At 43.0% G+C, this 25050-nt stretch overlaps 1 protein-coding gene across 1 annotated transcript in view; it reads left to right on the top strand.

Moving 5' to 3' along the window:
• LOC147107770 (sorting nexin-9-like) overlaps positions 1–7228 on the top strand; it is a 113755-nt gene extending 106527 nt beyond the window's left edge. The window contains exon 18 of the mRNA XM_086007069.1: positions 740–7228. Within this exon, the coding sequence (XP_085863195.1) occupies positions 740–784 (45 nt within the window). The 3' untranslated portion in view covers positions 785–7228. The remainder of the gene's footprint in view (positions 1–739) is intronic.
• The last annotated feature ends 17822 nt before the right edge of the window (positions 7229–25050 follow it).

Raw genomic sequence — 25050 nt, 5'->3', positions numbered from 1 at the left:
TTACCAATGTAAGGTTAATATAAACGTTAAATTAAAATTAAAAAAATAAAAACACATACTCAAACACTTAAAATATATACTTAAAGTACAGATGCATTTAAGGGGAGGCTAGATAAGCATATGAGGGAGAAGGGAATAGAGGCTTATGCTGATAGATTTAGATGAGGAAAGACGGGAGGAGGCTCGAGTGGAGCATAAACACCGGCATGGACTGGCTGGGCCAAATGGCCTGTTTCTGTGCCGTATATCCTCTGTAATCCTATCTAAAATGAGTTTATGTAAATTTTGGCCTGGATTAAAATGTTTAAAATTATTTTTCAAAAAATTTAATTCTTATTTTAAATGTTTCATTAAAGGGCCTTTTAATGAATTTTGAAAATGGGAACCTTTATTTTTATTTCACTTGTGTAAATTATTTATTTATTTGGGGATTCCTCATACGCTTATGAGGATTCCGTTCGTAAATCGAATCCCCATAAGCATGATAGGAATCTTCCTTTCTTATTGGAGGACCTGGCCCACGTGATCCCAGGGACGCTTCCAAACTGCCTGCGTCCCTGGGATCCGTGGGCCTTAACACAGATGTACGCCTGCAGGCCCGGGGCCCGAAGACTCCGAAGCCCAGGAGCCAGCAGCTAGGTTTGGATTTTTGGGGGGTCGGAGGCGTACTCCGGAGATACGCCTTCGACCACAAATTTCGGCCCGTAAATTTCTAATCTGAAATCTTTTTCTTTTTCAGATAACAGATAAGCTGAGGGAAGCGTATGCTCGTTTCGAATTCTAATGGTGCCCATGGGACCCTTTAGACACCTCAGAAAATGCAATTCTTGTAACTTGACATGTGAATTTTCTGTAAAAGCCCTCTTAATATTTTAGTTCCAATTATTATTCATTTATGTTATCTATTTTAATACTGGTTGGATTGTTTGCAGTATCGACACTAGCTCCAATTATTATTCATTTATCTTCTCTATTTTAATACTGTACTGATTGAATTTTTGCAGTATTGACAAATTATTTCCAGATAAATAAATCTATGTATTCCAAGGCACTTTGCTGAATGTGCAACTTTCATCGTCATCGTCGCTGGGCCGAAATCCTGACCTCCCTCCCTAACAGCACTGTGGGAGTACCTTCACCACATGGACTGCAGCGGTTCAAGAAGGCGGCTCACCATCACCTTCTCAAGGGCAATTAGGGATGGGCAATAAATGCTGGCCTTGCCCACATCCTGTGAATGAATAAAAAAAAAAGAGAGGCCAAGCAATTCCCACAATGAGGGAAGCAAAAACAAACGGTCCTATGCCACTTTCCCACACCTGCAAATAGCTGGTTACAGAAATAAGTAGGAGGGGAAATACAAAAAAGTTTGTTTTGACAGAACTCTTATTGTGGCACACAGATGCTTCATAAGTGCTCCCAAACCTAATTCTGATGCCCACGATATCTGTAATAAGCCTACATTTTGTAACTTCCCTATCTTCTATGAGCTAAATTTTTAAAATTTTAATATTTAGCTAAGCTTGACATTTCCTAAAGAATTGCATATTTTAGGTTGTTCCTGTAGACCAAATTGAAATAAAGTGTAAACCTATATTCATAGCATAGCCGAAATGTCAAAGCATCTTGGTGTTGCTTTCGTTGTAAATGATCCCATTGCATACTCAGTGAAACACTGGGTGGTGAGGGGAGTCATTTTAAAGTCAATTATGGCGATGTTATTGAAAAAGATAGCGGGCTTCTCCATTGGAATGGAGGGGGAAAATAGTGGGCAGTACCCCAGGATGCTACCATTCAACTCTTGGGGGGCGATTTTGTCAATGGGGGTGCGATGGAGGCGGGACTGATGCTTGTCGGGTTGTAGTCCCGCCTCCATCGACTTGTGGCCAACCCATGCTATTTTCCCTTGATTGATCTTGTTAAGCCCGCCCAGTGGGCTTAGCAAGCCAATTAAGGGGAAGCCGGTTACAGAGAACATCAGCGTATGACGTATCATCTGTCAAAACTTTTTGACAGATGAATTGTCATCGTTTGACTGCTCTGTGAAGCTGTCAAACACTGACATTCTATGTTGTTTGATGAGTCCTTGTATTCAAGACTCATCAAACCTATTTAGCAGAAATTAGATGGATGTTGCATCGGAGAATGCAGCAGCCATCTGTCATCTGAGCTGGTGAGATGCGAGGCTCTCCGCATCCCCAACTGTTGAAGCCTGCAGGAAGAAACAAAGGTAAGTAAACATTTTCTATCACTTTCCACTCACCTCACATACACTCACCTCTCCACACTTGCACCCATCACTTACCTTCACAGCGCACTTTTGCACCCCTCCAACCCCCGCAGACCCACTGCTCGCCTCGCTGACCCTGGCGGGGTTTCCCGACGTCGGGAAGCCCGCGCCTCTGTTGGAAAAATAGGGATAATCCTCTTAACTGCCTGTTAACTACCTGTTAACAGGCAGTTAAGTGGCTGTAATCCCCTTCCCACTTCCAGGAGACAGGATCCAGCACAGGTTGGCTGCCTGCCTCCCGGGAAGATGGCATGGAGGCGGGTTGGGGGCGGGATGGGCACCCGCCCCCAGATTTTGCCATTTTCCCGGCAGTCCTGCCTCAAAACCTGGCTCCCCAGGGCTGGCAAGATCGCGCCCTGGGCATTCAGTTACACAGCAGCTCAGACAGAGCCCGAAGGGTGCGGTCATGCAACAATAGTAGAACCCGCGCCAAGTGACTTCATACAGCATCAGGGCCCAACCTGAGACCGAAGCAAAGCGGAGTGAGGAGAGATAGCAGTCTCATTCTGCTTCTGAGGCACTTTGGGACTTGATAACCAATGTCCCCCGTAAGCAGCATTGACTCCTGCGTGACTTGCCTCCCCCAGTGCGCGGCCCAATTCAAATTTTTGCGCATGCGCGGTATCTACAAAAGCCGGTGAGCGGCCTGCCCGGGACCTTGCAGATGACTGCGCAGCCGCACAGCTTAGCAGGAACATTTTTGATAACCAATTCACACTCCACAAGTTTAGCATTAGTGGGAAACCAAATATCCTACTTCCCTCTTTATTTGGGGAACTGGGTAACATGGGAGACTTAATGAAGGAGGAAAACAAACTACTAAAACGCTTGCGTGCAGAGGAAAAAATTGTAATTTTAAAGAAGACAATACAGATTTAGAAGTTTTTTTATTATTATTACTAAATATGTTGCTTTGAATACTCACCTCTTGTTTGTACTTAACTGTAAATATTTTATAGTATATTAACATATTTAATAATTGTTTGATGTTTTGAATATTTTCCGTTACTGGTTTCAGTTATGTTTTGTTAAGTCGAGAAGAGTAAGATGGAAAATATGATCTTTTGTGGTTTGCTTTGAGCATCATAAGTAAAGTTTTATATTTTTGCTATATGTTACAGTAGTTTTGTTATTACAATGTGCTTCAGAAAAAAAATCTGTTATTTCTCAGCTTTATTTTAAATGATTATGCTCCATGACATTCAGACTTATGGAATTTCCTTTTCAATATTCCAATTGCTTACCAAAAAATTAGAGCGTTGTCATATTGATATTAACATCCCTGTTTTAGCATACATTTCCTTTTCACACATCATCTAAGGAATCTTTGCTTAATTCATATTTTTACTATACATAAGCTGCAGAACTATAATGCTAATAACACTGTGCAAAAAAATTTTAACAGAAAAAATACTGGTTTAAGCTTATGTTAAAACAGTCACTGATCATAAACATTTCTGTATGCTATTTTTATAAACTTAATTTTTTTTGCAAATTTTGAATTACAGAGCAGCCACTACAATAAGCAAGGAGAAAAGAAACCAAGCAAAAGCACAATAAAGGAAAATTTAAAAAAATCAACATTACACTATATACAAGATAGCACCATTACAACACTAATAAACTTAAGTACAAATTTGTAACAGTCAGATACTCAAAACAAGCTTAAAGTCAATAGTAAGTTCAAACAATCATTGAAATTAAACAAGGGTTGTTGTGACAAAAGTCTTGACAAGGACGAAGGTTCTTCTGTCCACCCAATGCAATGGGAGAATTACAGACCCTTCCAGAACCCCAGGTAATGTCTGGAAATAGACTCTAGAATCCACTAAGAACCAAACTAACACAGCCCACACTCCCATTGTGTGCAATAAATCAAAAAGAGCAACTATGAGCAAATAAATATACCTGAGTTGGATGACAAAAATATATAATTCTCTCTAATTAAGCTACCTGCCGTTATCACTCCTCACAAACCAAGTGAGATGGCAACACCGCCTATTTCCAGAGAGCTGGAAGGCAACAGTAAGGCTGGAATTTTTGGTTTTAATGGAGGTGGGATGGGGCAGGACAGGGGCCGGGTGACCAACCCCCTCTCGGGGCGGAATGTCAATTTAAATATTGTAATGAGGCTGGAAGCCTCTTTTCTAACCTCCATTTTGAAATTAACTGCATGTGGACAGGTTTCACACAATTCGTGAAACCCGGCAGTTACAGCAAGGCGGGGGCTGGTGGATCCAGGAGGTAAGTGGCTTCATACCTACCTCCTGGATCCAGGGTCCCTGCCTAACCCACCCCCCGCGATCGGAGACCCCACCACGAAGCCTCCAATCACCTTCTCAGCCTTCTGATCCCCACCATGAGGCCTGCCCCCACACCCCACCGATGATGCTGAGGCCGGTCACAATCCTCTGGTAGCTGGCCCCGATCCTCACATGCAAATCAGACCCTGCTGTTAAATTCGGCAAGGCCTGCGGGAAACCCGGCCTCCCAGGTTTCCCGCCCACCTAGGAGGCCCCCTGCCCTCTACCTGGACAAAGTTCCGGCCTAAGATTCCACTTCACACCGGTGCTAAAATTGTGGTATACAATCTGGAGGCAGGGCCCAACCTGGCTCTGGAGTAAAGCACAGCGCGACTCCTTCCTACATGGGCTTTCCAGATAATATTTCCTAGGCTCTAAGCATATGCCACCTCTGTTACAATTATAAAGGAGCAATTTTCATGCCTGGCATAATTTGGCTTCTCACAAAATCTCACTCTGCTGCAGTAAATAAAGTCAGGCATTTGTACAGCCTCTTTTCCAATGGTTATACCATAAAACTGTGGTCCTAGAATCTGATGAACTTGTCAGTCATTCTCTTCCTGTATTTTGTCCACTCCCCCTCCTGCTAGGAACGCCAAGCACTGAACTTCTAATGCTCCCTCCTTTCTGATAACTTTGAAACCTAGACCTGCCCCTCTTCCTCCCTTCCATTAGTATCCGCAAAGCCCAGATCTCGCCTTCCCTTTCCTCTTGATAACAGCCCCAACCTCTAGGCACCATTGGTCTTTGTGTCTTGCTCTGCTCCAATCTCCAATCTCTGCTGCTTCGCTCATTGATCGGCTCTGGTGCTCCACTTCTAGCTGGTGTTAAGCCTGGTGTTATCCTATGCTCCTAGATCCGGTCTTGCACTGTATTCCCAGGCTCTTCCACCCCTATCTCACTGCTGCCCCTTGCACTCGCTGCTCCCCCTCCCCTCCACCAGTACTCCCCACAACCATAATTTTCAACAAAACAAATTAGAAAATGGGAATTGAGTTAAACGACTGTAGGATGACAGGAAAAAGGAATAAGCCAGGAAATTTTGCACCAATTAGTGTTGCCTCCATTATGTGTAAACTTCTACTGTGAGGTGAAATTAATGAACAGAAAAGCACAGGAAGATTGATATTGAAGAATGCAGTTTGTTGATGATGCAAATTAGCATGGTAAACTATGAGGAAGAATACAGAAGACTGCAGAAGGACATAGGTTGGGATAATGCGCAAACTTTAAAAATTGTTTTTACCTGGACTTTTAATTGTTAGATGTTTGTCAGTTTTCCTGTTTAACTTCTAATTTATTTGTTTGTAATGTTTAGTTTCTTGAACTAAAATGTTGAAGACGGAGGTAAATTGGTCCTAATATACATAATGTCATTGTAGACAAAAACAAGGAAGTGACATTTGAATTTGTACAAGACATTGTCCAAGTTTTGTACAGTTAAGGCTACAGCAGATAACGATACAATAAATAAGATGTTACAGTTATGAAGAAAGGTTAATAAAGAGTTATTAGAACATAGAATGCTTTATTACAGGTCATTATTGAGGCAGAGACTAGTGCCCCAGTATTTAAACCACATTGTTGAATTCTGGAAAAATCCAAAGTGTTAAGTCTGGAAAATTCAGAAAACACAAAGGACCTTTGGAACTAGCAGCTGTTTCCAATAAATAGCTTGCGATGGGTAGTCCTAGACTAGTCAAGATCACAAGCTTAAAGAGAATGGATGGATATTGATGTTTGTGTAAGAAAAGGCGTACCTGGGAGTGACCCAAAGGGAAGGCACTTTTAGACAGCGCTCTCTGGCTTTTCATTATTTAAGGCCAAGAAAGTAAAGGAGATTTAAACAGCTAATGAGCAAGCCTGATCTTCATAAAATAATTAAAATGTGCTCATTACAAGTCCCTAACATACATCTGTTTAAAGTAAAGTAATTAGTACCAAAGGTGCATCTTTGAGATTATATGAGTCGCCTTCAGGCATCAAATAGAGACTTACTTTGTGAAAGGAAGTGTTTATGAACAGAAAAAGACAGACAGGAAAAGACCCTCTGGTCCATCAGGCCTGTCCTAAACAATTGTGATACCTCATATCGCAATATATTCACTCTTCACCCCACCCAAAACCATGTGATCTCCTGGGAGAGGTGAAAAACCAGCTTAAAAACCCAGGCAAATTTGGGGGGAAAAAATCTGGGAAATTCCTCTCCGATCCATCTAGGCGATCAAAACTAGTCCAGGAGATCACTCTGGCCCTGGTAATTCCATACAATACCTATCTTCTGTAGGAGGTGATCTCTGTCCAAGGCAGAAACAGGTCCAGCTCCTGCTTAAAGGAATTCAGCGAATCGGCGTCCATCGCTCGAACCAATAGCCTGTTCCAGAGGTCCCCTATTCTCTGGGATCCACCTCCTGACATTTAACCTAGATGTAGTGTATGTACCCGCCTACCTTTAAGGGAACTATTGAATGTAACCGTTCACCTTTAAGGGAACTACTTTAGGTGTGGCACTATTTGTTTGGCTTCTGTATACTGTAATACCGATAGTGACCACACCAGTATATAAGTGTTGTAGCAGGATTTCTGGGGCAGATTCGCCCGGACCTTCGAATAGTAAAGACCTGTTTGTTTGTTACTTCTGAAGTCTGTGTATTTATTAACTGCACAACCCACAGACTTTACACTAGACATGACTTTATACAACTTAAAATTGTGACCCCTAGTCCTTCCTATTTAATTGGAACAAACTGTCAACTCGAACACAATCTATTCCCTTCATCATCTTATAAAAATTTATAAATCAGATCATCCCCAAGTCTACGCTTCTCTAAAGAGCAGAGGCCCAGATCGTTTAGTCTATCTTGATAACTAAGATGCTTTAAACTGGAAATTCGTCTAGTGGCCCTCCTCTGCATCCTTTCTAAAGCCTCAATATCACCCCCCAGGTGAGGAGACCAAAAGTGGACACTATATTCTAACTGAGGCCTGACCAAGGTCTTCTACAGGGACAAAATAGAATGCTTTGTCTTCTAATCAATTGTCCTATAAATGCACCCCAACACCCTATTCGCTCTAGCTAATACTTCATGGCATTCTTCATGAACCTTTAGAGCACTGGAACGCCCAGATCTCTTCCTTTCTCCACCTGCTTTAATGCTCGTCCCTGAAGGGTGTATGCATTTTCAGCATTCACCCTGCCCACATGCATAACGCTGCACTTTTCCAAGTTAAACATCATTTACATAAGAACATCTTAGACTGGGTACTAGTTAATGAGAAAGGATTAATTAGCAATCTTGTTGTGCGAGGCTCCTTGGGGCGGAGTGATCATAATATGATAGAATTCTTCATTAAGATGGAGAGTGAAGTATTTCACTCAGAGACTAGGGTCCTGAATTTAAATAAAGGAAACTACGATGGTATGAGGCGCGAGCTGGCTAGAATGGATTGGGGAATGTTACTTAAAGGGTTGACAGTGGATAGGCAATGGCAAACATTTAAAGATTGCATGGATGAACTACAGAATTTGTTCATCCCTGTTTGGCATAAAAATAAAACAATAAAGGTGACTCAACCTTGGCTAACAAGGGAAATTAGGGATAGCATAAGATCCAAGGAGAGGACATATAAATTGGCCAGAAAAAGCAACAAACCTGGGGATTGGGAGCAGTTTAGGATTCAGCAAAGGAGGACAAAGGGATTAATTAAGAGGGGGAAAATAGAGTATGAGAGTAAGCTTGTAGGGAACATAAAAACAGACTGGAGAAGCTTCTATGGATATGTGAAGAGAAAAAGATTGGTGAAGTCAAGCGTAGGTCCCTTGCAGTCAGAATCAGGGGAATTTATAATGGGGAACAAAGAAATGGCAGACCAATTAAATACATACTTTGGTACTGTCTTCACAAAGGAGGACACAAATAACCTCCCAGAGATGTCGGGGAACATAGGGTCTAATGAGAGGGAGGAACTGAATGAAATCAGTATTTGTAGGGAAATGGTGTTAGGGAAATTGACGGGATTGAAGGCTGATAAATCCCCAGGGCCTGATAATCTACATCCTAGGGTACTTACGGAAGTGGCCCTAGAAATAGTAGATGCATTGCTGGTCATGTTCCAAAATTCTATAGACTCTGGGACAGATCCCATGGATTGGAGGGTAGCTAATGTAACCCCACTATTCAAAAAAGGTGGTAGAGAGAAAACGAAGAATTACAGACCGGTAAGCCTGACATCGGTAGTGGGGAAAATGCTAGAGTCCATTATAAAAGATGTAATAGCAGAGCACTTGAAAAACAGTGACAGGATTGGACAAAGTCAACATGGATTTACAAAAGGTAAATCGTGCTTGACTAATCTACTGGAATTTTTTGAGGATGTAACTGGTAGAATAGATAAGGGAGAACCAGTGGATGTGGTGTATTTGGACTTTCAGAAGGCTTTTGATAAGGTCCCGCATAAGAGATTAGCGTGTAAAGTTAAAGCACATGGGATTGGGGGTAAGGTACTGACTTGGATAGAGAACTGGTTGGCAGACAGGAAGCAAAGAATTGGAATAAACGGGTCTTTCTCCGATTGGCAGGCAGTGACTAGTGGGGTACCGCAAGGATCGGTGCTAGGACCCCAGCTATTCACAATATATATTAATGATCTAGACGAGGGAACTAGATGTAATATCTCCAAGTTTGCAGACGACACAAAGCTGAGTGGGTGAGTGTGCTGTGAGGAGGATGCTGAGAAACTCCAGTATGATTTGGACAGGTTGTGTGATTGGGCAAATGCATGGCAGATGCAGTATAATGTGGATAAATGCGAGGTTATCCACTTTGGTGGCAAAAACAGGAAGGCAGATTATTATCTGAACGGCAATAGATTGGGAGAAGGGGAAGTGCAATGAGACCTGGGTGTCCTTGTGCACCAGTCACTGAAGGTAAGCATGCAGGTGCAGCAGGCAATTAAGAAGGCAAATGGCATGTTGGCCTTCATAGCGAGAGGATTCGAGTACAGGAGCAAGGATGTCTTGCTGCAGTTGTACAGGGCCTTGGTGAGAACACACCTTTAGTATTGTGTGCAGCTTTGGTCGCCTTATCTGAGGAAGGATGTTCTTGCCATGGAGGGAGTGCAGCAAAGATTCACCAGACTGATACCTGGGATGGCAGGAATGACGTATGAGGAGAGATTGTGTCGATTGGCCTTATATTCGCTGGAGTTTAGAAGAATGAGAGGGGACCTCATTGAAACTTATAAAATTCTAACAGGACTAGACAGACTACATGCAGGAAGGATGTTCCTGATGGCGGGGGCGTCCAGAACCAGGAGTCACAGTCTAAAGATAAGGGGTAAGCCATTTAGGACAGAGATGAGGAGGAATTTCTTCACCCAGAGAGTGGTGAACCTGTGGAATTCTCTACCACAGAAGGCAGTTGAGGCCAATTCATTAAATATATTCAAGAAGGAGTTAGAGATATTTAAGGCTAAAGGGATCAAGGGATATGGGGAGAAAGCAGGGACAGGGTACTGAATTTCGATGATCAGCCATGATCTCATTAAATGGCGGAGCAGGCTCGAGGGGCTGAATGGCCTACTCCTGCTCCTATCTTCTATGTTTCTATAAGAAATAGGAGCAGGAGTAGGCCATTCGGCCCTTCCAGCCTGCTCCGCCATTCAATGAGGTCATGGCTGATCTTCTGCCTTAACTCAATTCACCGGCCCTATCGCCATATCCCTTGATGCCCTTACTAGTCAGAAATCTATCGACTTCTGTTTTGAATATACCTAATGACTGAGCCTCCACAGCCCTCTGGGGTAGAGAATTCCAAAGATTCACCACCCTCTGTGTGAAGAAATGTCTTCTCATCTCAGTCCTGAATGGCCTACCCTTTATCCTGAGGCTGTGGCCCCTGGTTCTAGACTTCCCAGCCAAGGGAAACATTCTCCCAGCATCCACCCTATCAAGCCCTGTAATAATTTTGTAGGCTTCAATGAGATCCCCTCTCATTCTTCTGAATTCAAGAGAATACAGCCTAGTTTACTCAATCTCTTCTCATAACGACAGTCCCGCCATCCCAGGAATCAATCTCGTGAACCTTTGTTGCACTCCTTCTATGGCAAGTATATCCTTCCTTAGGTAAGGAGATCAAAATTGTACACAGTACTCCAGGTGTGGTATCACCAAGGCCATATATAATTGGAGTAAGACTTCTTTACTCCTGTACTCAAATCCTCTTGTAATGAAGGCCAGCATACCATTTGCCTTCCTAATGGCTTGCTGCCCCTGCACATTCACTTTCAGTGACTCATGTACAAGGACACCCAGATCCCTTTGAGCATCTGCATTCCCCAATCTTTCACCATTTAGGAAATACTCTGCCTTTTTGTTTTTTCTACCAAAGTGGATAACTTCATATTTATCCACTGACATAAATCAGTCATTCATGAAAGAAAGACTTATGAAATTATACTGAGTGGCCTATGGGTGGCGCTGTCCAGGGAGAGTATAAATACTCAGGCACGGGCCCAGCTTGCGTAGGACATTCTTAACATGAACTAGTGAAGGACACAACTAGACCTCCATGTTGTAAAACAGTTGATTAAAGCTTTGTTTAACGCTTAGACCAAGTGCCTGGTAGTTTTCTTACATCATCCACATTATATTCCATCTGCCATGTTCTCGCCCACTCGCTGAGCCTGTCGAGATCCCCCTGAAGCCTCTTCACATCCTCTTCACAGCTGACACTGCCACCTATCATCAGCAAATTTGGAAATGTTACATTTAGTCCCCTCATCTAAATCATTGATATAGATTGTGAATAGCTGGGGCCCAAGCACCGATCCTTGCGGTACCCCACTAGTCACAGCCTGCCATCCTGAAAAAGACCCGTTTATCCCTACACTTTGTTTTCTGTCTGTTAACCAATTCTCAATCCATGCTAGCATATTACCCCCAATTCCATGTGCCCTAATTTTGTTCACCAACCTCTTGTGTGGGACCTTATCGAAGTCCTTCTGAAAATCCAAATACACCACATCTACCGGTTTCCCTTTGTCTACTCCACTAGTTACATCATCAAAGAACTCCAATACGTTTGTCAAACAGGATTTCCCTTTCATAAATCCAAGTTGACTCTGTCCAATCTTACTATTAGTTTCTAAATGCCCAGTTATTGCATCCTTTTATAATAGATTCCAGCATTTTCCCAACTACTGATGTGAGGCTAACAGGTCTGTAGTTCCCCGTTTTCTCGCTCCCTCCTTTCTTAAATAGTGGGGTTACATTTGCTATCCTCCAACCTGCAGGAACCGTTCCAGAATCTATAGAAGTTTGGAAGATGTCAACCAATGCGTCCACTATCCCAATGGCCACCTCTTTCAAAACCCTAGGATGTAGGTCATCCAGTCCTTGGGATTTATCAACTTTTAGTCCCATTAATTTTGCTAGTACTGTTTTTTTACTAATAATTTCTTTAAGTTCCTCATTCTCGCCACACCCTTGGTTTTCTCGTATTTCTGGGAGGCTTTTTGTATCTTCCTCTGTGAAGACAGAAACAAAGTATTTGTTTAATTTCTTTGCCATTTCCTCATTCCCCATTATAAATTCTCCTGTCTCTGACTGTAAAGGACCTATATGTACCTTCGCCAGTCTTTTCCTTTTCACGTACCTATAGAAGTTTTACAATCCGTTTTTATATTTTTTGCTAGTTTGTGCTCATATTCCATTTTCCCTTTCTTTATCAATTTCTTGGTCCCCCTTTGCTGATTTCTAAAAAGATCCCAATCCTCAGGCTGACCGCTTTTTCTGGCAACTTTCTAAGCTTCCTCCTTTGACTTAATACTAGCTTTAATTTCTTATATTAGCCATGGTTGGATCACTTTTCCTTTTGGGTTTTTATGCCCTAGAGGAATATATGTTTGTTGCAAATTATGCATTATTTCCTTGAATGTTAGCCATTGTATGTCCACCTTCATACCTTTTAGTGTAGTCTCCCAATCTACCATGGCCAACTTGTCCCTCATACCTTTGTAGTTTCCTCTGTTTAGATTGAAGACCTTAGTTTCAGATTGGACTACATCACTCTCAAACTTAATGTAAAATTCAATCATATTATGGTCACTTGTCCCTAAAGGCCCGTTTACCACAAGATTATTGATTAGCCCTTTCTCATTTCACAGTGCCAGATCCAGAATAGCCTGTTCCCTGGTTGGTTCCTCCACATATTGATCCAGGAAACCATCTTGCATGCATTCCAAGAATTCGTCCTCCACACCATTAGTGCTAATTTGATTTGCCCAGTCAATATGTAGATTAAAGTCCCGCATGATTATTCTATTGCCCTTGTTACATGCACTTCTAATTTCTTGATTGATGCCATGCCCTACATTACGACTACTGTTTGGTGGCCTATACACAACTCCCACCAATGTTTTCCTCCCTTTGCTGTTTCTTAGCTCCACCCAAACTGATTCCAGTTCTACATCACGATCTGCCGAGCCAAGATCTTTTATCTCTACCGTACCGATCTCATCCCTTATTAACAGCGCTACGTCACCTCCTTTTCCTTTTTGTCTATCCTTCCTAAATGTTGAGTACCCTGGAACATTCAGTTCCCAGTCAGTCACGAGCCCAATCCCCTAACGCATCAAGATCTGCCTGAAGCCATTAAGCATCGTCTACAGTTCAAGTACTTGCACAAATCATAGCATCATCAGCAAATTTGCAGACCGTGCTCCCAACACCTACATCTCTACATGGAAAGATTGTGCTTTTTGATGCCCAAACTAGAAATCTGCAAACGATTGAAGAAGTCTGGGAATGGTTCAGAAGGTTAAAGAAGGACTAAGAGAGCTCTAACCCTAGAATGTGTTAAGAGTAAAAGTGGAAAGTTTCTGAAGTCTAGTCAGTTGGAGGCAAACACTTAAAAGGCATCATTTTGTTATGTGACAGTTCAAGTCTCTCAGAATAGTGAGCCAGAAATTAGAATTGAACCATTGTCCAAAATATAATAAGTATGGACAAGGTTGGATATACCAGGACATAGGTAGATGACAAAAGAGGGAAGGAATACCATGGTTATAGACAGATTAAACTCACATGTGTTCCAAAGGAAAACAGATTTACCTGCTCTACTATAGCCAACTCAAGGAAAAATATTGTTAAAAGTTATTAGCTTATCAGATATATGCTGAAATAGACTTTAAATGTACCTGGCTATATTTTTATTCAAAGCTGTTAACCTGTTAAACCTGTGCAAGAGATCTAACCATAAAATAGTCTTGCTGACTTTACACTCATATTAAATATACATTTTAAATACACTGGCTGGAGTCATACCTAGTACAAAGGAAAATGGTTGTGGTGATTGAAAGTCAATCATCTCAGCCCCAGGACATCGCTGCAGGAGTTCCTCAGGGCAGTGTCCTAGGCCCAACCATCTTCAGCTGCTTCATCAATGACCTTCCCTCCAACATAAGGTCAGAAATGGGGATGTTCACTGATGACTGCACAGTGTTCAGTGCCATTCACAACTCCTCAGATAATGAAGCTGTCCATGCCCACATGCAACAAGACCTGGAGGACGTTCAGGAATACTCTCCACTTGCCTGGATGAGTGCAGCTCCAACAACACTCAAGAAGCTCGACACCATCCAGGACAACGCAGCCCGCTTGATTGGCACCCCACCCACCACCTTAAACATTCACTCCCTCCACCACCGGCGTACCGTGGCTGCAGTGTGTACCATCTACAAGATGCACTGCAGCAACTTGCCAAGGCTTCTTTGGCCTTGCCAGTGACACCCACATCCCATCAAGTAATAAAAAATGTTTTAAATATTGAGTGTAACTCTTTCACATTCAGCAAAACCTAGCTGATGCTGAGCTACTGTGATATGTTTAAATTATTGTTTCTGCCTGTAAAGATTCAAACTCTTTCAGTTAATAAGATCTGCCAAAGTACATTGTATACTCCCCAATTCTTAATCATATGATGGTATTAATCATGTTATCATAGGTATGTTAAAAATGTGATGGTAGTACATGTCAGACTTTATGTCTGATGACTGCAGCTAGAGGGAGTTGGCTAATTTACTCAGTGATGTGATGCAATACACTGTAAGTTCAATTTGCGTAACTCTGAATTTTCTTAATATACTTTGGATTCTTTAAAATATATGTTGGATGGGGTAATGTAAGACAGTTTAAGTAAGCTAAACTTCAGGCATTTAATAAACCTTACATGTGGAAAGTAAATTTCCAAACTTATTTTTTAATGTAAAATTGAAAGAAAGGGTGTTAAAGATTCATCTGATACCCTTTCGTAGAGTCATACGGCTGAAAATTCAGTAGCCTTAGCGCCTCATTTGAGGCGCTAGAGGGCCTTGCGCCGGAGTTATGGCCAGTAGTGAAATTCCCTGGGGCCCTAAATCGGCGTTGCTCCGGTAGCGCTGCGCCGGCACCGATGACGTCATCGGTGTGCGCAGCGTCCCGGTTGCCGTGGTAACCCGCCCGAACTCCGAAATTGAGTTGCGGCCGCCTCGCCCGTGGCAGCCGCAACCAGCGTTTTGTCAGAGGTGCCTTACTGCAGTTAGCGCCGGCGCATTAAAGGCCCCGCGGCGGCCGGCCGCTTTCCCGCCGGCCGCCTGCCCGCAGCTCCCTCCCCGGACTTCTCTCCCCCACCCCCCCCCCCCCCCGGAACAGATGCAAGCCCGGCACTTGTCCGAGGTGCCGGGCTCATTTTTAAGCAGATTTGCGCGGGCCGCGGCCGGGTGCAGGCAGCTCCTCCTTAACGGAAGGAGGAGGCCTGCACTTCCCCAGCCTGCCGCACCGCATCGGGTGCCGCAGCGCCGGAATTGCGGCGCGAAACGGCAGTTAGCGCCCTTTTCCAGGCGCTAAGTCCCTTCAGTAGCGCCGGCAGCCGTTTGGGCGCGGCGCCACTGAATTTTTGGCGCGCGCAGGGGACTTAGCGCCGGCACTAATTTCCGGCGCTAAAGCCCTGGCTAAGCCAAAACCCAATTTCTAGGCCATAGAGTCATAACGGCACAGAAGGAGGCCATTCGGCCCATCGAGTCCGTGCCGGCTCACTGCAGAGACATCGAGTCAGTCCCATTCCCCCTTTCACCAGTACTCCTTACATTGTGTACAGATTTACCATTCACAGCATTCTGACAAGCCATACTCCCATGTGAAAGGGAATTGTATAAGCAATGGAAAAAGAAGAATATAAAAGCATATGAGAAAAGAGAAGGGAAATGGATTTTATAGTAGGTAGCTCCAACTGAAGAACTGGCAACATCCAAGGTTTGATGGCCTGAATGGTCTGCTTCTGTGCAGTAACTTCTATGAATCTATTAAGTCTTCACCAGCCCTCTACTACTTCCTACCCACCCCAACTGCTCACGGTCATCAACTCACCCCCTTCCTGAATACACACAAGCCCCTGGATTCTCTCCCTAATGTTTCCGTTTCCCAGCCTTCTCATCCCCTCCCACCCTGGCCCTATATGATCAGGTTTAAAAAAGGTAAGACAGAAACTGATCACATCAATAAAGGATTAGCAGGAGAGAGCAGAATCAACCAGATGATTTTTCATTTCCCCCCCCCCTCCACTTTGCTCAGCTCTGTTATGTTTAGGATAATTATTGGCCCAGAATTTGCAGTTGTAATGACGGCGAAACTGCCAGCCCTCGCCGTCATTACTGTGTAAAACTGACAGCAACTTCTGGCATCTGCACATGCACAGCTAAATGCAGAAATCTGGAGGTTTGTGTCAGTGATACCCTGCTCCTCCACAGGGTGCGCTGTTGCAGTCTTCGCAGATGTAATCAACACAGAATCAGTGATTTGATGTGAATTTCAACTTTTCATGCGCTGTAAAAACCCTTGAAAAAGTTAAGCCTTGTTGAATGAGATGTAACTGAGTTTTTACCAGCATATTAAGTCATAATTACTGCTGAACAACCTCTCTGGCCCTGAAAAAATGAATTTTATAAGTGTGGAGTGTCATTCCCTCCATTCCATGATAAAAATTCCAGAAATTTTTAAAATAATAAAAATGTATTGTTATTTTTTTTAAGTTTGATTATGATACTTCAGCTTTTACCTTCATCCCATATGTATGTCCCAATCTTTATTTTGCTTTCTGTAAATGATTAAAAATTAATGATAATCAGTGTTTTTAACTTCTTGGTTTGCTGTCTGTGAGAATCCTTCAATCTGATTGGCTGATCAGCCTGCTTGATGACTTCACTGTTCCTGGACACCACAGATCCCCTATAGATGGCGCCAGATAGAAAATCACATCAGGTTAGGGAAAATTGATGCCACAGAGCCCGCTAAATCTTTGTGGGCAGCTATCTTCGAGGTCAGCGGTGAGCGTCGTCCCTTCACCGCTGACCGCAAAATCTGGGCCAATGAAAACCTTTTTATTAAAAAATCCATTTTTTTATATAGCAATAAAAAAATTGCATTTATACCAACATCAATTAATCAAATGTTTTATTGAGAGGATGTTGATAATTCTGAACTATAGGTCTGGATAGAGTAATTGAACCCCTGAAATGGCTTATCATTGCGCTAATGCATCCAAATCTGCAGATCAAAGTTTTAAATCTGTTCTGTGTCTATTCGGAAATTTTCAACAAAACAGAGTTCAATATGTTCATGTAAAACAACAAACATGAAAATGTTAACATTAAAATATATCCTCAGAACTTAACTAGCTTCCTGCATCTTTTACTCGTCCTTTCTCGCACATCCATCAGTACACAAGGCTGCTTGCTCCACCTTCAGTCAAGGTCAGGTAATACAGTGAGAGAAAGTTTAATCCATAGATTTTCAAACTGGTTCACAGGAGTCCACAAGGTTAGCAATTTTTTTTCTGATTCTCATCAGATTTCTGCCTTTTATGACTTACTAACACAGCTGTGATAATAGTACTATTTTTCTTTGGATAGCTGACATGGTTTTTCAGAAGTTAGGACAGGTAGCCCCCCAACAGTGTAATCAATTGTCTCTCCCACAGAGAAAAGTTTTGAAACCTCTTGTTTAAGCTGTGAGGGAAGGTTTCCTCTGTTTACTATTTGTAGCAAAACCTCAAAGAACACCTTTACAATTTAGCTAAAAATAGCCAACACAGGAATTCTTCCCTGCATCTCCCTACTATATATGAAGAGTTTATTTGTGAATACTAATTTTTCCAACTGAAAGTAGGCTTATATGGCCACTAATAAATTACTCATGGCATTATCTATGGTCGGTTAATGAATATAAGGGGATAGAGTTTCCGCTCATTTACACAATCTGGGCAGAATTGGCCGAACCAGCGCAAACGATCGTGGAATTTGAATGTAAGTGAGATGCGCCCAAATCCACGTACATACGTGTTTTCCATGATCTTTTAAGCTGGTTCAACATTCAGTTTACCCGGATCAGGCCCCGCCCACAAATGGCCAATAATTATCAATAAAACAGAGGTGGTAATTATAGCTTTCAAAATTCAACTTGTTTGATTCTTATTTGAAAAATAAATAAATGAGTAAAGACACTTGTGTGGTACCAGTATTGGACTGGCAACCCAGAGGTTGTGAGTTTAAATTCTACCAAGAATACAATAAATTTGGTAAATTGTGCAGTAGCACCAGAAAAAATGAACATTAAAAACTCAACTGGTTCACCAATGCCCTTCAGAAAAAGAGAATGCTGTCCTAACCAGTCTCGCCTATATGGTTGTCTCCACTACACCAGGCTTAATTTCTATGATTTCACTAAATGCTTTTGAACCCTATTATTTTGAGGAGTAACTTATAAGTAAGATGGAAACAGAGTAGTGCGTATGTGTTAAATGCAACAAGTTCTGCAGATATTTATGGGAAAGCTATCAGCCAAGTGTGGTGCTTTAATTAAACAAAAAAGACATACAAGGCAACATAAATGCAATATTAGTATTTTCTCTTAGAATCTGTTCACAGAGCAAGGAGGCTCAGAAATCAGATGAAAAATATTAATTGCACAGCACCTCTTCCTGAATATCATGTAGCAGTTAGAGGCGGTGGGTCAAAGCTCCTCTTTCGATGGCGTATGCTGCTTCAGTTACATTGCTGGTTTACTGCCGATAGCAGCTACAATATCAACAAAAAGTGGCAGTATAAACACAGATTAAAAAGTCATTTTTTAAATTCTGATGTCAATTCTCTGAAAAATACCTTGATGTAATGCAACAGTTGGCTAAGCACTGAAACTGTTTGACAGTGTAAGGCAGACATTTCAAAGACAAGGGAAAGGTGATATATAAATGGACTTATAGAATAGGAACAGGAGGTTTTTTTTATTTGTTTATGGGATGTGGGCGTCGCTGGCAAGTCCAGCATTTATTGCCAATCCCTAATTGCCCTTGAGAAGGTGGTGGTGAGCTGCCTTCTTGAACCGCTGCAGTCCGTCTGGTGAAGATACTCCCACAGTGCTGTTAGGGAGGGAGTTCCAGGATTTTGACCCAGCAACGCTGAAGGATCGGTGGTGATATAGTTCCAAGTCAGGATGGTGTGTGACTTGGAGGGGAACTTGGAAGTGGTGGTGTTCCCATGCACCTGCTGCCCTTGACCTTCTAGGTGGAAGAGGTTGCGGGTTTGGGAGGTGCTGCCGAAGAAGCCTTGGCGAGTTGCTGCAGTGCATCTTGTAGATGGTACACACTGCAGCCACGGTACGCCAGTGGTGGAGGGAGTGAATGTTTAAGGTAGTGGATGGGGTGCCAATCAAGCGGGCTGCTTTGTCCTGGATGGTGTCGAGCTTCTTGAGTGTTGTTCCATCACACTCCTTACTTGTGCCTTGTAGATGGTGGAATGGCTTTGGGGGGTCAGGAGGTGAGACACTCGCCGCAGAATACCCAGCCTCTGACCTGCTCTTGTGTCCACAGTATTTATGTGGCTGGTCCAGTTAAGTTTCTGGTCAATGGTGACCCCCAGGATGTTGATGGTGGGGGAATCGGCAATGGTAATGCTGTTGAATGTCAAGGGGCGGTGGTTAGATTCTCGCTTGTTGGAGATAGTCATTGCCTGGCACTTGTGTGGCGCGAATGTTGCTTGCCACTTATCAGCCCAAGCCTGAACGTCGTCCAGATCTTGTTGCATGTGGGCATGGACTGCTTCATTATCTGAGGAGTTGTGAATGGGGCTGAGCACTGTGCAGTCATCAGCAAACATCCCCATTTCTGATCTTATGTTGGAGGGAAGGTCATTGATGAAGCAGCTGAAGATGGTTGGGCCTAGGACACTGCCCTGAGGAACTCCTGCAGTGATGTCCTGGAGCTGTGATGTTTGACCTTCAACGACCACAACCATCTTCCTTTGTGTTAGGTATGACTCCAGCCAATGGAGAGTTTTCCCCCCGATTCCCATTGACTTCAATTTTACTAGGGCCCCTTGATGCCACACTCGGTCAAATGCTGCCTTGATGTCAAGGGCAGTCACTCTCACCTCACCTCTGGAATTCAGCTCCTTTGTCCATGTTTGGGCCAAGGCTGTAATGAGGTCGGGAGCCGAGTGGTCTTGGCGGAACCTAAACTGGGCATCAGTGAGCAGGTTATTGGTGAGTAAGTGCTGCTCGATAGCACTGTTGATGACATCTTCCATCACTTTGCTGATGATTGAGAGTAGACTGATGGGGCGGTAATTGGCCGGATTGGATTTGTCCTGCTTTTTGTGGACAGGATATACCTGGGCAGTTTTCCACATTGTCGGATAGATGCCAGTGTTGTAGCTGTACTGGAACAACTTGGCTAGGGGTGTGGCTAGTTCTGTAGCACAAGTCTTCAGCAGGATAGCCGGATGTTGTCAGGGCCCGTAGCCTTTGCTGTATTCAGTGCGCTCAGCTGTTTCTTGATATCATGTGGAGTGAATCGAATTGGCTGACGACTGGCTTCTGTGATGGTGGGGACCTCGGAAGGAGGCCAATATGGATCATCCACTCAGCACTTCTGGCTGAAGATGGTTGCAAACGCTTCAGCCTTGTCTTTTGCACTCACGTACTGGGCTCCACCATCATTGAGGATGGGGATACTCATGGAGCCTCCTCCTCCCATTAGTTGTTTAATGGTCCACCATCATTCACGACTGGATGTGGCAGGACTGCAGAGCTTTGATCTGATCCGTTGATTGTGGGATCGCTTAGCCCTGTCTATAGCATGCTGCTTCCACTTTTTAGCATGCATGTAGTTCTGTGTTGCCTGGTGCTGCTCCTGGCATGCTCTTTTACTTATTGAACCAGGGTTGGTCCTCTGGCTTGATGGTAATGGCAGAGTGAGGGATATGCTGGGCCATGAGGTTACAGATTGTGGTGGAATACAATTCTGCTGCTGCTCATGGCACACAGTGCCTCACGGATGCCCAGGAGTAGGCTATTTAGCCCCTTGGGTCTGTTCCGGATAGCCTAATGCAACCTCAAGGAAACAAAACTGACACTCTGAAGCATCAGTGAGACCACATTTGCACTATCTTGTTAGTTTTGATCGCAAAAATTATACAGAGGGAGTGAAAAGGATTTAGCAAAATGCAAGTGTCCGACAGTGACACAATGCTTTCCATCAGAAAACTGTTAAGCCCGTCCGAGGAAGCGAAGTATATTCTACTGAGGAGAAACGATCAGGGTAAATCAATAAAGAGGATATATATTGTGCAAGATCTGGATCAGACTCAGCTATAAGCTAAAGATGTCATAAGCTCAATTTAATTTAAGAATAGAAGTATCAGCCTGGATATTCCTGGTGCTCCGCTTCACTGGCCCGAGCCAATCTGTCCTTCTAAGATGGAGTGGAGTACTCCGGAAGCTGAAATGGGCCGAAGAATTTAAAAACTCTTTGGCTCCCACTGGAGCCACTTTGACAATAGAAGGTAATTGACCTTCTCTGGGTTTGATTACCTAGCGGTATGGTAGCATAGTGGTTATGTTACTGGACTAGTATTCCTAGAGGCCTGGACTAATAATCCATGTACAGTAGTTCAAATCCCAGCAGCTGGGGAATTTAAATTCAATTAAATAAATTTGGAACAAAATGCTAGCATTAGTAATGGTCAATCATGAAACTACTGGATTGTTGTAAAAACCCATCTGGTTCACTAATGCCCTTTAGGGAAGGAAATCTGCTGTCTTTACCTGGTCTGGCCTAAATGTGACTCCAGGCCCATAGCAATAGTTGTCTCTTAATTGCCCTCTGAAATAGCCTAGTAAGCCACTCAGTTGTATCATCACCTTCTTGAGCGCAATTAGGGATTGGCAATAAATGCTGGCCTTGCCGGTGATGTCCACATCCCATGAATGAATGAAAAAAAACCTTCAGAAGGCCTCAAAAAGACCCATGCCAGGTCTTATGTGCTTCACTGAGGCCTTTCAAGGAGTTTCCAAGGGAAGCCTGGGAACTTCCCCCAACATGTCCCCTTGTCATAGGTGATGGGTGGCAGATCTGACCATGGCCCCTCCACTGTAATTTAAAGGTCTGGTCCAAATGAGGCAGAATCTCAGTGGAGCTGAGGTACAGCCGATATTCCGGGGCCCCCACCAAGCTTAAATGGCGTTTTCATCCTCTCTAGCCCATGAATTTTGCAGCTGTCACATTTAGAATCGAAGTCAGATTGATTCTTTATTCAGAGGGAATTAATCAGCATAGTTTCGGAGTAGAAACAATGAAAAGTGAGTAGAACAGGACCTGGATGATGGAGAGGGTTGGATGGATTACAGAGGCTTTATGGCCATTTCTTATGTTCCCATGTTCTGATGGATGAGCAATTGAACTGGATCGAATTGGATGAAATACCACCCCCAAACCGCCCTCCACAAAAGAAATCTTCCTCAATAGATAATCTCGGACTGGGAAATCCTGCCAATTCTGCAGGGAAAGAGATGTTCCTCTCCCAGGGAAATGGATGCCCTTGCCACAAAATCCTATGACACTACCACAGAAATAAACATTATGAACTGCCACTAAATAATCACATAGACTGAAAATAACAGTCTGCCACGAAGTGAATAGCACTTTGGCAGGATAGGCGCACCAAGGTCAGTGTTCTTGCTCAGGCCAACATCCCCAGCATCGAAGCTTTGACCACGCTCAATCAGCTCCGATGGATGGGTCACATTGTCCGCATGCCCGATACGAGACTCCCAAAACAAGCGCTCTACTCGGAGCTCCAGCACGGCAAGAGCCCCAGGTGGGCAGAGGAAACGCTTCATGGACACCCTCAAAGCCTCCTTGAAAAAGTGTAACATCCCCACCGACACCTGGGAATCCCTGGCCCAAGACCACACAAAGTGGAGGAGAAACATCCGGGAAGGCGCCGAACACCTTGAGTCTCTTCGCCGGGAGCAAGTGGAAGCCAAGCGCAGGCAGCGCAAGGAGCGCACGTCAACCCAAGCACCCCAGCCACCCACCCCTTCAACCACCGTCTGCCCCACCTGTGACAGAGACTGTAGGTCCAGCATTGGACTCATCAGTCACCTGAGAACTCATTTTTAATGTGGAAGCAAGTCATCCTCGGCTCTGAGGGACTGCCTAAGAAGAGAAGCACTAGAATATCATTTTTAAAAATTACGTGACCATTTATATTCCCTTTGCTGCCAACAACAGAAAGCTTTGAATATTAAATAGTTTACGTTCTTTTCTAAAAAATAATTTTTCTTTGCTCATCAAGGTGAGGAATATCGGTGCTAAAGAATTAATTTCCCCCACTTTTTGTAGTTCATGTCAGCATCAAGCATTCTCAGATTATGGATAACAAACCAGATAGATAGAATCAGAGACTGATACAGCACAGTAGGAGGCCATTTGGCCCAGCGTGACTGTGCCAGCTCTTTGAGAATTAGTCCCATTCCCTTGCAAATTTTTCCCCTTCAAGTATTTATCCAATTCCCTTTTGAAAGTTATTATTGAAACTGCTTCCACCACCCTTTCAGGCAGTGCTTTCCAGATCATAACAATTATGCATAAAAAAATATACTACATCCACTGGTTCCCTATTATCTACCTTGCTAGTTACATCGTCAAAAAACTCTAATAAATTTGTTAAACACTATTTCTCTTTCATAAAACCATGTTGACTCTGCCTAATCATATTATGATGGCCCGTTACCACTTCCTTGATAATGGATTCCAACATTTTCCCAATGACTGATGTCAGGATAACTGGCCTGTAGTTCCCCGTTTTCTCTCTCCCTCCTTTCTTGAATAGCGGTGTTACATTTGCTACTTTCCAATCCAATGGGACTGTTCTAGAATCTAGGGAATTTTGGAAGATCACAACCGATATATCCACATCTCTGCAGCCACCTCTTTTAGAACCCTAGGGAGACAGAACAGGTGGTGACACTGGATGATGAGATTAGAAATGAGATAATTACATTTAAAATAGAAAGAGGAGAAATATTAAATAAACTAATCAAACTCAAAGAGGATAAAACCCCTGGTCTGGATGGATTACATCTGCAGATTTTAAAATCTAGGGAAGAGATAGCAGAGGCCTTACTACGCATATTTAATAGTTCGTTAGGAAAAGGTGTAGTGCCAGAGGACTGGTGGATAGCTAATGTAATACCAATATTTAAGAAGGTAGATAGAACATGTCCAGGGAACTATAGACCAGTCAGCTTAACATCGGTGGTAAGAAAAATAATGGAATCCCTACTAAAGGAGAAAATAGAAGAACATCTGGAAACCAAAATTATAATAATGAATAGCCAGCATGGATGTCAAAAGGGAAAGTCTTGCTTGACCAACCTAATTGATTTTTTTTGAAGAGGTAACAGAGAGAGTAGACAAGGGTAATGCAGTAGATGTAATTTATCTAGATTTTCAAAAGGCCTTCAATAAGATACCACATAATAGACTAATGAATAAGGTCAGAGCATGCAGAGTCAGAGGACAAGTAGCAGAATGGATAACTAGCTGGCTTCAAGACAGAAAGCAGAGAGTATGGGTAAAGGGTACCTATTCAGAGTGGCAGAAGGTGGGAAGTGGTGTTCCACAAGGTTCAGTGCTGGGACCACTGTTGTTCACAATTTATATTAATGATTTAGACTTTGGAATCAAAAACACAATTTCTAAATTTGCAGATGACACCAAATTGGGGAGATAGTCAATACTGAGGAGGACTGCAACAAATTACAAGAAGACATTAATAAACTTTCAGAATGGGCATATAATTGGAAAATTAAATTCAACACAGATAAATGTGAGGTATTACATTTTGGTAGGAAAAATAGGGAGATCACAAATACGAATCTATGTAGAGTAGATGAACAAAGGGATCTCGGAGTACCAATACACAAATCACTGGAAGTAGCGACACAGGTTAACAAGGCCATAAAAAAGCAAACCAGGCACTAGGGTTTATTTATAGAGGGAATGAATTGAATTTATTTAAGTTTAAGATTTTTTTCAAATTTAGGTAATTAATTCTCAAACTCAATATGAAATTCTATCATAT

The sequence above is a fragment of the Somniosus microcephalus genome, chromosome 14 (genome assembly GCF_052327205.1).
Source record: "Somniosus microcephalus isolate GS21.2 chromosome 14, FLI_Smic_1.0, whole genome shotgun sequence".
In the NCBI taxonomy this organism is placed as follows: domain Eukaryota; kingdom Metazoa; phylum Chordata; class Chondrichthyes; order Squaliformes; family Somniosidae; genus Somniosus; species Somniosus microcephalus.
The sequence above is the reverse complement of the archived record's forward strand: the minus strand, read 5'-3'. Positions and strand labels throughout refer to the sequence as shown.